Below are 16,994 nucleotides of genomic sequence, written 5' to 3' on the forward strand. Positions count from 1 at the left end.
GTATAGATGGATATAATTTTGTTAATAAGGATCTCGGTTTACCAGAGTATTTATTCTACTGAGTATCATAGCATGTTGAGTTTTTTAAATTCAGGAGTAAATACTGATAATTGGCTATAAACCAGTTTTGACACAGTTTGTAAAATTATTAACAAGTCAGTGTAAACTTAAATTGCAGGTACTTTTGTAGAAATTATGTCAGTGAAATTTATTTAGACTTTACCAGTATGAATAATACATTTCCATCACAGCAAGTTGTATCATTTAAAAAATAATTTGGTTTTACATTCCTGATGGAAAATTTTTTTATTTTACTTTTTGTGAAGTTTGAAAATACTTAATAGGTCACAATAGTATATAAACCCGCGGAACGAGTAGTTTGATGGAGTTACAAAGCATATGCTTTTAGTTTAGTTGGAGTCAACTGAGTTGCTGTTCTCCTCCACTAAGACCTTATATAAGAGAGAGAAAATCATTTTTGGCATTACTGTAAAATCTTATTTGGCACATGAACTCTATTAATACTACTCTATTAATGTCTTATAACTATGCATTTTACTGTATAAGATTGGCTGTACCAAATCATGTAGGTTGAACTGAGTATCTATTTAACAGCTTTTTAAGGGGGAATTTTTGCTTTGTATACTTTTTGCCCAGTAGGTGCCGACTTTAACCCCAACAAAGGTAGCATTCTGCTCTAGTAACCTTGATATGTAAGTGAGCTCTACCAGAGTTGAATGGTTAAGAGGCCATGAACTTCTCATCAATGTAATCAGTCCTATACGTGTTCTCTCTGAAGTAGGAAAAGACACTCCAGCAGAGCTCCTGTCTGCCTGTTTTTCTGAAATCCACAAGAAAAGTAGCCTTACAGTGTGTACAGGTGATTCGTTGAGTTTCTGGTTATCAGAACTATCCATAGCACATCATTTAAGAAAGAATTGTTCTTAGGTAGACCCAGAAATAAATGCTGTACCTAATAATGGTTATAAGAGAAATAGTGGTTATAGGTAGACATGGTCAGCATTCTTAACGAAATGTGGAGATGAGACAGCATGTTTTGAGACACTCATAAGGGAGTAAGAGCATTTGTGGCATGTACCTCAAACCTCTCCACCTTTGTTAGAGTCCTGGTTTCTGCACTGTTGACATACTGCCTACCTGTGCAGAACAACAGACACAAACGACCAGAAAAAAGCATCATCCTGATGTGAATAACACTTTTATTTTCAGAAATATGTGAAAAGTGGTGTTTGAGGTTAAAGCACCAGAGATTGAAAAGAGAGATTAAGATCTCAGGTAGTTTAGGCGTGAGCAAGAGGTATAGTTAATGAGTTTGTTCCCTCTTTCCCTTAGTTTTTATCCTTTCCTGCAAACAAATGTTTTCTGTATTTGACATTGCACCAGGCATAAAGGGCAGAGAGTACCATGGTTTTTGTTATTTACCATCGCATTAATGATTTATTCCAGTTCCAAATTTTTTTTACCTCCTCTTTAGAAGGCAGTGGTCAAGAGCACAGACTCTGGAGCTAGAGTGCCTGGGCATGAATCCCATCTCTGCCACTTACTACCTGTATGATTCTGGACAAGTTACTTAAATCCACCGTACCTCAGTTTACTCATCTGTGAAATGGGGATAATTATTTTATAAGGTTGTCGTGAGGATTATGTGCATGTAAATCTGTGATTAAGAGATAAATCTATGTAAAGTGCTTAGATCAGTGTCTGATACATAGAGCTATGTAAGTGTTGGCTTTAATCCTGTGTATATCGGAATTTATTAACTAGATCTATATGTAACAATTAACCAAATTTAAATGAATGAATATATTTGCAGATGTGCTACATCCTATGTGTAATGAATAAGAATTATTTGCTGATTCTGTCATGCTTAATATACTTCCTTTAGATTTGTAAAAGACATAGATAAAATCTATTTCCTTTCTCCTTCGGTTATCTCTTTCTTCTTGGGAATGCAGAAGTCCTGTGATAAACTTAGATGTAAAAGTTTTACTCTGTCTAAGTACAAGGCTTTTTACCAAATGGATGCTCTGTACATGCTTGCTGAATATAATGAAATCGGGGAGGAATTGTTAGATTTACTAGATTAATTGTGTTTGGAGCTGGAGAAGAATCAAAGTTGATTTATGGTGAAGTTCAAAGTCGATGGTGGTGGTATTCGTGGTAATAGGCTTTCTTTCTCCTATGCTTAACAAATTACTGTCCTGGTTGATGATACTACTTAGTGAAGCATTTTATTTAAGATCACCAACTCTGGAGGATTGTGCTTTGTGACCTTGGACAAGTTACTCAACCTCTTTGTGCCTCAGATTTTTCATCTCTAAAATTATGATAATTTTACACATACTTTGTAGGGTTTGAGTAAAGATAAAATGTAATAATAGCTATGAAGTACTTCATTTCATTTATTGATACAATAAATGAAAGCTGCTATTACTATTATTACCATCATTATTATTATTATCTCCAAATATCTAATATCTATCTTTCATTTTCATGGTCATATTTCATGATGTACAGATTCCATTTCTGAAATGTTGTGTGATCATTTTAGTTCATGGAAATTCCAAGGGGCCACATCATCTTGGTTTTCCTTCCCTCTTAGCTCTGCAACCCAACCTAGGCCAAGCTCAAAGTACTGAAGTACCATTGGGGTTTGCATCCTGGAGTTATGACAGGGCTCACAGGAAAGGGGAGAAGTCTCGTTGACGCTCTTTCCCTAAGGTACAGAATTTTTCATTCCTCAGTTCGAAAAGTAAGAGAGATCAGTGATAGGTAAACCACTAACAGAAATTATATTTATAGGCACCAGCAGTAACCAGCAGTGACCAGCAGTTGGCATTTTAATTGTGAGCATTTTTCAGGTTATATATAATCTATTGTAGTTATTTTTGGGGAAAGAAGCAACATTCAATTACATGAGTTTGCTAATTTTTTTTTTTATTGCTAAATTTCTACCATGGTTTTCCCTTCTCTGTGTATATATGGTTTGCAGAGTGAAAAAGTCATGTCCATGTTGCTCTTCCTTTCCTCCACATTTTGCAGTATCGTACAATTTCAAAACTAGAAAGTGCGCTAGGTGTCTATGTCCAATCCTTTTATTGTATAGATGGGGAAACTAAGAGAGTTTGAGATTTAGCCAGGTCGAGATAGGTGCTGTTGGTACAAAATACACATAAGATTTGACTAGACAGTTTGTCTAGTTAATGACAGACTTTGGGCCTAGAACTCAGATATTCCAAATTCTATACAGTTACTTCTTAACTCCCTTACCTTAGTATTTCCCAAGTCAAAGAAGAAATGTCTTAAATTTTTTGCCATATACTGAAGGAATGGGAGAAGAGAAAACTGAAGAGAAAAGAGGATCTGCAATTGATATTTCAAAAGAGGACATGGTACATGATAAGATAATAATAAAAAAAAAGTTTGCTAGCCTGCATAGTGCATCGTGAGGCAAAGAAGCATAGAATTTAAGAACTTGAACGTTGAAATCAAGTTGTGTGGGTTCTATTTCTGGCACTTCTACTTCCTAGCTGTATGACTTTGGGCAAATTATTTCTCTTTGCCTCAATTTTTTTTTTCCTTTTCCTTTTTTCATTTATAGAAGGGAGGTGGGTACTAATAATAACTACCTTAGTAAAGTTCCGGACTCAGGCCTATTAGTGGAGAAGGGGAAAACCAGTTATGTGGTGATGAGTTGGCTTTAAAATAGTAGGTTTAGAGGCTGTATATGACTCAGCACAGAATAATTTCAGACTTTTAATCAAGAAATAAATAGTAGGTATGTTTTGAGGTCTTTCATTTTAATACATACTCTGACTTTCTGCTACCTGTTGCAGTGAAGTAGCAGAATGAGGACTCATTTTATTAAAAAGCCCCAGCAGTGGTCATTTCTCAGGCCGTTTGTCAAGAATACACATGGATGGCAGCCTGATAGACCAAGTCAGGTAGAAAATGAATATGAGAGTACAAAGATTCGGGGAGTTGCTCTAGCCTTCTAAGACTCATACTCAAAGCCATAGATTGGGTACTTCCTTTGGATAAGGGAAACAAGAATAAGTAAAAATTCAACTAGAATAGACATAAAGCTTTCCAATTCTATGGAAACTAAACTGAGTCCATTTTGTTATCTGGATGAATTTAATGTTACCTCTCTAGCTGCTCCTAGACCATTTCTGCCTGATATAGCTAAAGTGATCTTTAATTTTGCTTAGTGTTCTCTCCCTTCTTAACAGGTATTCAATATCTTTTCATTCATGTGGATGAGCTTGGCAAACAGCCACTCTGTAGTTTGGTGGATAACAAGCTGGAGATGAGATAATAGAGCCTCATCTAAGTGCTCTCTGTACATAATACACTGAGGTCCTTCTGACCGCAGGAAGTGTTATACTGGCCAGAGTTTGGGGAGAGCCTGATGTGTAGTTCATTTACATTTGACAGTAGAGGCCTTGGGAATATCTAGGGGTAGAGAGAACCTGTAGTTTTCTTCTCCCAGCATAGCACAGTGGCATGAGAGCCACCTTAGTAAATAAGGATGATAATGTCTTTTTGTTTTTAAGGAGCTTGTGCTTACTCTGGTTCCCCAGTTTTAAGAGGCTGAGATTTATAGGGGCACTCAGTTTCTACATCATTAAAAGTGAAGAGTATATCTTAGAGTTCAAGAAATATGGTTAGAAATGCAAGTCATATTTACCTAAGAGTTAAATAAATTATAGAACTCTTAAGGCGGCAATGAACGAACTATAATTATTAGGCAGCAAATAGTTAATTATCAAATTAATTTCATTGGTTACCATGGGATTATAGGAGATGGAGAGATTACTTTCAGTGATCAGGAAAGAGTGAAGAGGACGTGTTTGAGTAGACTATTATAGGACAGACAGTATTTGTATGATTAAGATTAAAAGGAAGACAACTTTCTGGAAATGTGGAATGGTGGGACACAAGTATAGAGACCTCAAAATCACAAAATTCAGTCAAGAGTTAATGATCTTGCTATATAGGTAAACAGTGCGATAAGGCAGGCAACCCTTCTGTTCAAGAAATGCAGTCTATCCTTTGGTGAGTAGAGAGCCACTTAGAAATAAATTTTTATGCAGGGAATGACACACAGGATTTTATAAATATCAATATATTGTGGTATGAGGGATGGATCCAAAGCGAAAGAGTGACAAGAAATAGGATAATCTTTAAGATATTAGTACATAGGCCTACTTGCGATGAAATAAGACTTACATTAGGATGATAGGATCAAGATCAGGAAATAATGGAAAGAGGGGCGTTGTCTCAAAGGAAAAAAAATCTGGCACATTTGGCAACTGAGGAAGATATAAAATCGTATATATTCACTCCCCCCCGCAGAATGATGACTCCTGAATTAAACTCCATGTGTTTTATTCAGGCTTTGACAAGGTAGCTGCAGTTGCGTAATGCAACTACCAAATTGTTTGATTTTGATAGTTTCCCTTATAAGTGGGAAAATCTAGTTGTGTGAATAAAAAAATAAATTTTTACTCATTGCCCTCCATTGATAGCATTGATGGGTAATAAAGATTATGTTACTTTCTCTTCTTTAGAGTAGACAATTTTTCTAGATTGTTTGTTGTTTGCTATTGTTTTTATTTTCAAGGGGAAAATGGTGTAGGTTTTATAGCTACTACAAGTTCAAATGCAATAATTAGAAAGGACACACAAATTTTGAAATAGTATTTTATGCCTCTTGATCTCAGGTACAAAACACGAGATGAAGCAGTTAAATAGCAAAGCAAGACAGGAGGGACAGAGAATTAAAGTAAGTGTTTTCTATATATTGCATCTATGTTCCCATTAATCTCTGTTTTGTTATGTAACTGCTCCTTCTGAATGTTCTGAATGTGAAGAAAAACTATGGATGAGAAAAGGTGTATTTTAAAGTTTAGGTTTAAATAAACCCATGAGGGAAAATGTTGTTTGTTACTCTTCTTTGTATTCAAAACAGCCCCTGCCTATAACTTGTAATCTTAGTTCTTGGATACGGAAAAAATTGGGTTAGGATGATGTAAGCTCCTTTAAATCTTTTGCTACCAGATATTTAAAATGAAAGAAATCACACAGCTATCAGGTTGTCTACTTTTCCATTTTAAGCTAGGCAGCCCTTCTCTTTTTTTCAGGTTAGCCATTCTTCCAGGAACAGTGTCTGTTCAGATACTGTCATATAGCTTTTGGAACCAGCCTTTATGTCAGTTTTCACCTCACTGTGAGTTTCACCTAACTTTGCACGCCTATCATATAGCATCTTTATCAGGACTGATCTTTACAGTTCTCTTTTTTAAATCTTCTTATTGTTTTGCCTTTAAATTAACAAGTGAAAGTCAAAACATATTACTCTCTGAATATCTCTTATGTCCCTTATTGTAATTGTTGAGGTCTTATTTCTGGCAACTTTTTTATTATTTTCTATAGATTTACATATATCTTATCCATAAGAACAGAATGGAGGGTAGATTTGGGCTGAATACCTTTCTAGGTCCACTTAGCCTATTTTTGTTAATAGCAATAATCATAACTAGCATTTGTTATAATATTTAAAACCTTTCACATGTTCCCTTTTTAAGCTTCACACCAGCTTATCAAGAAGCCATTTTTAAAATCCTGTCCATTTTAGAAGTGAGGAAATTGAGGTTCAGAGAAGGTGGATAACTTAACAGATATTAAACATCCAAGCCAGTAGCCAGGCAGTATGACTCTAAATTACTCTCCTCTTCTATCATATCACTTGCCAAAGTATAAAAGAGACCCCAAAACAGTTGTTATTCCTCCTTGTCCAGGACTTTAAAGACAGATACTCTAGAAGTTGTAAGATGATGGTACTCTCAATATTTCTTATAAAAATGTTATTTGCATTTTATACTTAAAAAAACATAAGCCACAGAATCAATTAGATAAGTTTACTTCCTGGTTTCACCACTGTATTTGGCCTTGGAAAAGATAAGATACTTAATTTCTGAGCCTCAGATTTCTCATCTGCAAAGAGATTTATCTCATAACAAGTGTGTGAGAATTAATACAGGAAATTTTATGAAGCACAATATCTGGAATTTAAGTAGTCTGTAAGTGTTCCTTCTCTCACATCCAGTCTCATGAAAAATTATAGACCCACTCTGATACAAAACTGCATAGGAATTTTACAAGTCTCAGATGCTCCTTAGAGAGGCCGCTGTTTTGAATTCCTGGAGTATGTCCTGAACAAGATGAGGACGTGTTGCAGTTTTTAAATGACCAACAGGAGGTTCTGTAGGTCAAGGAAAGTAAATTGTTCACAAAATTGAAACTATTGCCAGAGTTTATTATATTCTAGATCTTGGGATTTAGAGATTATTGGGGAAAAAATGGGCAACCCAGATTTTTATGAATATAGATTCTTACTAATCTACATTCTTACAGCAGGTTGTGTACCCTTCAGTTCCTTAAATTTGTTTGAAAGGATATCTACTCCACAGGGTAGTTATGAGACCCAAATGAGGTTATGTATGTCAGAGGCTTAGCATGAACAATTAATTTTAGTTCCTTTTGTGATGTACTTTTGACATATATTCTAACGTTTTTTATTTTGAAAATAACAAGCTTGGAGTGTTTTTCCTTCAGTGTTTTGAACTGATACTTAATCCTTTGTGCTATCAAATGAAATAACTACTTTAATGTGGTTTTATATCACAATGTGCTACTTTCTGCATGGAGCAGACCCTCTTCTTGGTGTTTAATATTAAGAAATTATTTAGTGATTAGCAAGAAAGTGTCAACTGTCCTATAAGCAAGTATCTTCTCATATTGGTGATACCATTACATCTCATTGAGTTTATAGTTTTCTGAGTTGTTGCTCTCTAATATTATTCTTGATTTTCCACTAACCTTACCTTACTCTCTTTGGAATTCCGTAGTCTTCTCTTGGGCTTATACTCTTTGTAGGCTGTTGACATGGAATCCTTTTTTCTCTCAGTTCTTTCATTCATGGAGCATTTATTGAGATTCCATAATTTTCTGGTCTCTGGAATAGTTAAGCAAAACAAAATGATCAGTCCATACTATCTGGGCAAAAGGAGTGCTCATTCTCATAGGAAAAGCAGATTATTATACTACATATCAATAAAAGTTATGATAATGATGGCCCAGGGAGAGTAGAAGCACAGAAATTGAAGCAATACTTGGTTACGAAACCTCTAGGGTACATCAGTTGAAAATGGTAATCTGTCTTATAATACAAAGAACAAAGGACTTAAGCCCGGAGACTTCTCCCATTAGACAAGCAAACTTGAAATGTTACTTACTCTGGCCATTAATTCATAACATGTAAAACAAAAATTTTAACCAAGATCATGAGGTTTTTCAAACCGTGCTTAATAGGATATTAATAAATAATGTATAAATACAGAGCTCCATAGTCCAATATATTTATGTTATTACTGAGTTAAACAAAATTAGATGTCTTTCTTAGATTTCTTAGTTTTTAATAAAATATTACAAGTTATAATGCCTTAAGAGAGGAATAGAATATACTTCTCACAGTTCTTTCCCCACCATGGAATCCTTCTGCATTACTTTATGAATTGAGTTTGACTGCTAGTAATAGTCTCAAGAAATAGTTCATTAGATGACATACATTTCATCATTAATTTAGATCTGTGATCCATTGTGAGTTCATTTTTGTATAAGGTGTGAAGTAAGGGTTGAAATTGATTGTGTGTGTGTGTGTGTTTCATAAAGCTTTCCAGTTTTGTTACCATTTGTTGAAAAAATTATCTTCCCCATTCTCTGTTAAAAATCAATTGACCATGTATGTGAGGGTCAGTTTCTGAATTCTGTTTTGTTCTACTGATTTTTCGGTCTTTACACCAGTACCACAGCATCTTGATTACTGTACCTTTAAAATCTTCAGAAGTGCTAGTTGGTTCAGTCAGTTGGGCGGCTGACTCTTGGTTTCAGCTCAGGTCATGATCTCGGGGTTTTGGGATCAAGTCCAGTGTCAGACTCCGCTCTCAGCGGTGGGGAGCGAGGGGTGAGTTCCTGCTTGGGCTTCTCTCTCCCTCTGTCTCTGCCCCCCCCCCAAGTGAATGAATAAATCTTAAAAAAAATAAATCTTCCTATCAGGTAGTATAAGTCCTCCAACCTTGTTATTATGTTCAAAATTGTTTTGCAAATTCTAGACACTTTGCATATAAATTGAAAAATTTTAAACCAGCATATCAGTTTTTTAAAGATTTTATTTATTTGAGAAAGAGAGAGAGCATGAGCGGGAGTGGGGGGTGGGGCAGAAGGAGAGAGACAAACATACTTGCTGCTGAGTGTAGAGCCCTATGCGGGGCTCATCCCAGGACCCCGAGATCATGACCTGAGCTGAATTTAGACGCTCAACCGACTGAGCCACCGAGGTGCCCCCAGTTTTACAGTTCTGAGATTTTGGTTGGGATTGTGTTGAATTTATAGATCGTTTTAAGGGGAATTGATAACAACATATAGAGTCTTCTGATCCACGGATATGGTGTATATCTCTATTTAGTTCTGCTTTAACTTCTTTTAGTAATGTTTTGTTGTTTTCAGAGAACACATCTTGCACATCTTTTACTGGTTTATCTCTTTCATAATTTTTTATGCCAGTATAAATTTTTTATTTCAATTTCTGGGTGTTCATGTCTTATATAAGACTGTAATACATTTTTGTATGTGGATCTTATATCCTACACCTTGCTAAACTCACTAGTTGTGGTTGCTTTTTTGTACATGCTGGAGGGTTTTCTATTTGGATAGTATGTCATCCATGAATAATGAGAGTAACCTTTTCTTTTCCAATCTGGATTTTTTTTCGTCTTATTGAATTGGTTATGGTATCTTGTACAGTGTTGAATAATAGTAATTAGAATGGTTACCTTTGTCTTGTCCTTGATGTTGGGAAAACAGTGTTTTACCATTAAGCATGATGTTAGTTGTAAGTTTCATTGATGTGATGTATTAGATTGAAGACATTCTCTTCTATTCCTAATTTATTGAGAGTATTTATCAAAAATGGATTTTGGATTTTATGAAATGTTTTTTCCACACTTACTGAAATGATCATATAATTTTTTAGTCTGTTACTCTAGGAATTATATTGATTACTGTTTTAAATTTTAAACCAACTTTGCATTCCTGAGATAAGTAGCACTGGGTTATTATATACTGTCCTTTTTATATATTATTGAATTCAATTTGTTAAAATGTTAAGAATTTTTATATTTGAGTAATACTGATCTGTAGGAATTTTTTTTTTTCTTGTACTGTGTCAGAATTTGGTATCATGCTAATATGGGCTTCAGAGAATGACTTGAGAGGTATTACTCTTTACCTTCTTGAGAAATATGTGTAGAATTGGTATTATTTCCTCCTTAAATGTTTGGTAGAATTTATCAGTTAAGATATATGGGCCTGGAATTTCTTCTGGGGATGACTTTTAATTACAGTTTCAATTTTGTGAATAAAGAGCTATTCAAGTTGCTTATTTTTTCTCGAGTGAGCTTTATTAGTTTGTGTATTTTAAGAAGTATGTCCATTTGTCCATTTCATCTAAGTTGAATTATTAGCATAAAGTTGTTCATAATATTTCTTTGTTATCTTTTAAATACTTGCATTAGTTATCTTTTGATGTATCAACAAAGTACCACAAATTTAGTGTCTTAAAATAATACACATTTATTGTCTCTCAGTTTCTATTCATGAGGACTTGGGTGTAGGTTAGCTTGGTCCTCTGCTTCGGGGTCTCTTACAAGGTTGTAATCAAGATATTGGTCAGAACCAGAGTCCCATCTGAAAGACCTTTTGGAGAATGATCTGCTTCTAAGTTCATATGTGTTTGTCAGGATTCAGTTCTTTCATCTGTTGAACCGAAGGCCATAGTTCCCTGTGGCTATTGGCTGAAAATTTCCTTCTTTGGTATCTTGCCGTCCAGGCCTTTCCATCGTGGCAGCTTACTTCATCAAAGACAGCAAGGGAGGAGGTCTGCTAGCAAGATAGAAGACACAATATTATGGAGCCTAATCACATAAATGACATCATATCACTTTGGCATATTCTTTTGGTTAGAAGCAAATTACTAGGCCAACTCACACTGCAGAGGAATGGTTTATATAGGGGTATGAATACCAGAGATCATTGAGGGCCATCTTAGAGTGTACCTGGCACAATATTTGTAGAATCCGTAGTTGTAGTCCCTACCTCATTCCTGATATTATTAGTGAATCGTTTCCTTTTTTTTTCAATATGACTAGAGGCGTATCATTTTACTGATATTCTCAAAGAACTAGTTTTTAGTTTCATTGGTTTTCTCTGTTGTTTTTCTGTTCTCAGTATGTTTGACTTCTATAACTCTTATTTTGAATTTAATTTGTTCTTTGTTTTCTGGTTCCTTTTTTTTTTTTTAAGATTTTATTTATTTGAGAGAGCAAGAACGAGAGAGAGAGAGAGCACCAGCTGGGGGGTGGGGTAGAGGGAGAGGGAGAAGCAGATTCTCTGCTGAGCAGGGAGCCCGATGCAGGACTCCATTCCAGGATGCTTAGAGCATGACCTGAGCCCAAAGTGGACACTTAACTGACTGAGCCACCCAGTGCCCCTGTTTTCTAGTCTCCTTCCTTTCTTTCTTTTTCTTTCTTTCTTTCTTTCTCTTTCTTTCTTTCTTTCTTTCTTTCTTTCTTTCTTTCTTTCTCTCTCTCCTTTCTTTCTCTTTCTTTCTCTTTCTTTCTCTTTCTTTCTTTCTTTCTTTCTTTCTTTCTTTCTTTCTTTCTTAAGATTTTATTTTTTCATTTGAAAGAGAGAGACAGAGAGAGCACACAAGGAGGGAGGGAGAGGGAAAAGCAGACTCCCTGTTGAGCCAGCCAGGAGCCCAGTGTGGGGCTTCATCCCAGGACGTGGAGATCATGACCTTAGCCAAAGGCAGACGCTTAACTGTCTGAGCCACCCAGGCACCCTGTTTTCTAGTTTCTTAAGGTGTAATTGAGGTCATTGATTTGAGACCTTGTATCTTTTATAACAGGCATTTTAGTGCTACAAATTTTCCTCTGACCGTGGTGTTACCTGCATCCTACAATTTTTGCTATGTTGAATTTTCCTTCAGTTCAAAATACTTTATAATTTTCCTATTGATTTCTTCCTTGAATACTTACTTAGAAGTGTATTGTTTTATTTTGAAATATTTGGGAATTCTCTAGTGATATTTTTATTATTAATATTTAATTAAATTCCATTATGGTCAAGAAACATGCTTTAGTCCTTTGCATAGGTCCATATTTCTAGTTGGTGTTATTTGTCTTGTGATTAAAGAACTTCTTTTAACACTCTCATTGTGCAGGTCTGGTGCTGATGAGGTTTTTCATCTTCTATGTGTCTGAAATATTCTTTATTTTTTTGCTGGTATAGAGATCTAGGTGGAGATACCTCCTCTCTCTTCCCTAGTCCCCCTCAGCAATCCTAGGATTCACTTTGTTTCCTCTCAGGGATCAGTATCCTGCACTGTCCCTGTCCGATATCTCAAAACTGCTGATTAGTTTTTTGATTGTTTCAAGTGTGAGGGTTAATCTGGTCTCTGTTACTCTATCCTGTCAGAAAGTGCTAATGGAAATGGAGTTTTTAGCTAGCCTGATCTGATAAGGACCATGGATTTGCTTTGAAAGTGGAAACCCTAGGAGCAGCGTGTATGAATGAATGGAGAAACGAAGCCTGCACAGTCAGCTTTTTCTGCACAAGGCTGAAAGTACTGCAGAAATCCTTGGAATTTTGATACCCTTTTTGCTATTGTGTAACTGCTTTCCTTACTATCAACTGTCCCCAAGTAATTGTCTACTGATATTTTATAATCAGAAGACAAAAATCTGTTCTTTAATTTAGTAAGATTAAATAACTGCCACCAACTGGCTGTGTGATGGTAGGCATGCCCCTTTACTTCCCTGAATCTTTTTTCCTTTCTGTTGAAATGAGGCCTGTTTTAAATAAATAGTTTTCAACCAGGTTTTCCAGATTCTGACAGTAGTGGTAATCAGGGTTCATAATTTATTTTAAAATATACTAAATAGTCTATTCCAGCAATTTACGGAGTATGTTTCAGGGACCTCTCTGTGTCTCTGAGACCCTTTTAGAGTGTTTGCTAGGTTAAAACTATTTTCATACTACTAAAACATTCTTTGCCATTTCAGTCTTGTTCTTTCCTGAGTGTACTCTGGAGTTTGCAAATGTTATATGGTATATGATAATGTTTTTGCTCTGAGTTCTTGTGTTTTTAATTTCTCAGGTTTACTTTCTGATGTGGTAAATATCACTGGATATGTTCCACATAAACAAAAGCTCCTTGGGGTTCTCAATATTTTTTAAGACAAAATATTTTTTAAGACAAAATATTTTTGTACAACAGGTCCCAAGACCAAAGGGATTGAGACCTTGAAAATGGCTTGCCTAGTGGAAGTTATTCTCTATTTAAGTGTACACTCTATTGTCAGATTTCTTGGTGCTGGCAATGAAAAAACCAGTGACTAACATTAAGTCATCTGCTGTCACAGTTCCCAAGTTTAAATCAGTTCTCTACCATTCTCTGACTTTGAGAAAGTTAAATTCTCTAAGACAAAATTTCCGCAGTTTCAAGATGGGGAAAATGCAGTATCTATAGATAGTGGCGCATGGAAGGCACTCAATAAAATTTAACTGTGATAATTATGATGCCACCAGAGGTGTCTGCATGTTGACACTTTTGTTTTCTAATTATCAGCATGTTTCATTATGCTCTAGGGCATTTTTAGCAAATCTTAATGCTATTTCTTCTGCCTGCCTGAGAGTACTCGTTCTGCTTTAATGTTCTTATTTGAAGTTGTGCTGATATATTGCCATCTTCCAAACTATTCTTACTGAACTCGGGAAGTTTAATTTGGAAGTTGGCACATTGGCTTGGGCATCATATAAAATTTCATTGGTTATGGATCTTGCCCATTAGACTAATAGAGAGTCTAAGAATACTGATCAAACCTTTGGCATCTGTAATGTGACACACCTCAGGCTCAGACCTCATGCAAAAGTTACTCAGTTTATTAAAATATTTTTAGGTATTGTTTCTTTTTTCTAAACTGTGAGCTCCTTGAAGTCAAAAATCGTTCTATTCATTCTTGTATCCAAGCACCTAGCATAGTGCCTGATCAATTATTGGCAGTAATACTGATGGATACATATGCATTGTCACACTTCCATAGACACGGTTTAATCTCTTTAATTTTATGCGTAACTAGATTAAAATGATATGAAAGACAGGTAAAAGGGATAGGTTAGAGGGAAGAGGAGAATGAGAAGGAAGTCAGGAGCAGGAAAGACAAAAAAAGATCCCTCTCACAGAAGTGTCCATAAACATACTTGAATGCATCTAGGTTACAGATTGATAGTATACATTGAAAACATAAGAACTCAAAGTAGAGAGCAGAAAAAAAAGAGAAAATCAATTTCAGTTATTGCTCTAAATGAAGTTGTCACATTTGATCAAGTAGATGATAATTCAGTTTGTGCCACTATTAGTCTTAATATTTAAGTGGCGCATCTCCCAGTCTCTCTTAGGAGGTATATTAAAAAAGCCTGGTAATACTGTGCACCACTGTTGATTATCAAAGGGATTCTGATCTCTTGTTTTTTTTAAGTATCTTAAAATTTTGTATTGTGTGCAAATGCATTTAAGCTTATATTTTTGTAAGTATCTGAAAATACAGTAAAATAGTATCAGCTTGGATTGCATATCTGTCTCACTATTTTTACTTTTAATTATGTGTATTGGCCAGAAGTATTCTAATAAAGTAATGCCACTTAAACTTACCTTGACAATTTTATTTAATTGGAAAAATAGAATACACACACACACCCACACACACCAGAGTGGAGTTTTCCTCTGATAATGGATCAGATAGCTATTTGTGTGGTTGTTTACTAGATAAAGTTGCTGGTTTGTGTTTTAATATCATATTGTATGAAGAATACTATCTTTGTACAATCAAAAAGCCATGGAGTAAGGTGCTTCACCTGAGAAGCATTCAAAAACCCACATTAACAGAACAATAGATTGTATTCCTCATGCTTACTCCAGGGTGCATGGTTTTTTAATTGAGTAGAAGAAGGGTGGAACTATTTTTATTACATTAATTTTATTCTTGAATTCACTTAATTTGGTTATTTAAATACACGTATGATATGAGTAAACTGAGATATCTGGACACATGAATAGCTACAAGAGTCCGGCTTTTAGTGATTTTAAAAAGTTGGTTTGTCCATATGGAAATCCAGAATGTGTTCCTCAAACTGGTAAATGAGTACTCCCCCAGGAGTCACTGCTCAGCAGTATGTTAGGGTTGCTCAGAGGCCTTCCTGGTTAGGCAACTGAAGGAGAAGGAGATAGCTTCACATACTGATAAGCTGCCAAACATGCAAAAATGAGTGATGGATCTTTTGTCATAAAAGGGTCATGAAAATGTGTTTAGAGTTTAATTCCTTTGATGTTCTTAACAATAAAGGCTAACCTAGAAAAGTTTGTTTAAATACATCTTGAAATATTAACATATTGATGCGAATCAGTGATTCTTAAGCTGCAGATGTGATTATTTACAAATATAATTTTTAAAAGTACTCTCTTAAACTAAAAAATGAGAAGCTTTCTAAAAAATATTTTAAATGCTCTGTCAAATTTAAAAATTCTGAAAATTAAAAATGAGGAATTGTACAAAATCCAAGAAAAACTTGATGAACTCTTTCACTGACCTACTCATTTAATGAAGAAGCAAAGAGGACCATGTTTAATTTTCAGAAGTCCATTTGTCATTAAAAAGTCATCTCTAAAAGTTAGGGGTTTTGTATCAGATTTATTCACACAGAGTAATTGAACCTACCTCTCTTATCTGATGGTGATGCTTTTCTGTTTTTTAAAGGAAGTCCTAAAAAAAAGGAAAAAAGGAAGTGCTGACTTTTTAGCTGCTGAGAACTCTCCAAGAGAAACTATATATCAGGAATCGGGGGCACTGTCTTCCTTTCTTTCTTTGTTCTTTCTTTGTTGGAGTATCTATATGGCACTTGTGGTCCTTTAGCTAGGTGACTACCAGGACGAGGAACTGAAGAAGGGATAATGGGTCTTTCTCTTACAAGTCCTTTTGCATTCAGTTGCTGTGTCTGGGTAGCTTCAGTGCTGCAAAAACAAGTCACCAATTTCCGAAGGAGGATTAGGTGCCTCTTCTAACTCTGTTTCTCTGGGTAGGCCTCAGATTGAAGTTGGATTTAAGGCTCTGAACCTAAAGATTCTTATCCCTGAAGGAACTTTTTTTTTTTTCTATTTTCAGTGTCATTCAGATGCTCCCTTTAGTTTATTGGAATAGTTACATAGCCTTTCTTTAGACTCCGCCCCCTCATTTCATTGTAATGAATATTATAATTGCCATGTTATTATCATAAACTCCATCTTACTTGGGCACTCAACTACTAGTGCTAATGGTATATGATTTTGCTTCTCCTTGGGGCCTCTGTTTACATTCTCTGCAGGAACTATCTCAGCATCACAGAAGGTTGCTGCAGTTTATTCCGACCTTGGGTGAGGGGAATATTCTGCAGGAGGAATGAATGAATGTACTTGATACCTACTTACCATAGGAAATTTTTCCATTTCCCATTTTGTTTGCTTTTTTCCCCATCAGAATCCCCAGGTTCAAAAAGTTCTCAAAAACTCTTATGACTACCTCCACTATTTAAAATACCTCTTGCCAAATTGGGTAGTTTAAAAAAAATTTTCTGATTGTTTTGTTGTTGCATTTTCCTGGCTTAATTCCTTTTCACCTGTGAATTACCGTTTCAACAATATACTCTTCATTTTGTGTCTCTAGCCTGTCATTGAGGCATTAATTCACTATAATTCTAGGGAGGAAGAGTTATTACTAGAGAGGCAGCATTGCATGATGGGCTCTGGAATTAGATTG

At 35.4% G+C, this 16,994-nt stretch overlaps 1 protein-coding gene across 7 annotated transcripts in view; it reads left to right on the plus strand.

The window, feature by feature from the left end:
* Positions 1-16,994, plus strand: part of TCF12 (transcription factor 12) — a 352,252-nt gene that overhangs the window by 149,041 nt on the left and 186,217 nt on the right. Inside the window, exon 3 of one of the 7 annotated variants that reach the window (XM_045788863.2) lies at positions 5,748-5,809. The exons of the other annotated variants lie outside the window; for them this stretch is intronic. Within the exon in view, the coding sequence (XP_045644819.1) occupies positions 5,762-5,809 (48 nt within the window). The 5' untranslated portion in view covers positions 5,748-5,761. The remainder of the gene's footprint in view (positions 1-5,747; positions 5,810-16,994) is intronic. 7 annotated transcript variants of the gene reach the window in all.

The sequence above is a fragment of the Ursus americanus genome, chromosome 36, assembly GCF_024610735.1.
Source record: "Ursus americanus isolate L20-20 chromosome 36, mUrsAme1.1.p, whole genome shotgun sequence".
In the NCBI taxonomy this organism is placed as follows: Eukaryota; Metazoa; Chordata; class Mammalia; order Carnivora; family Ursidae; genus Ursus; species Ursus americanus.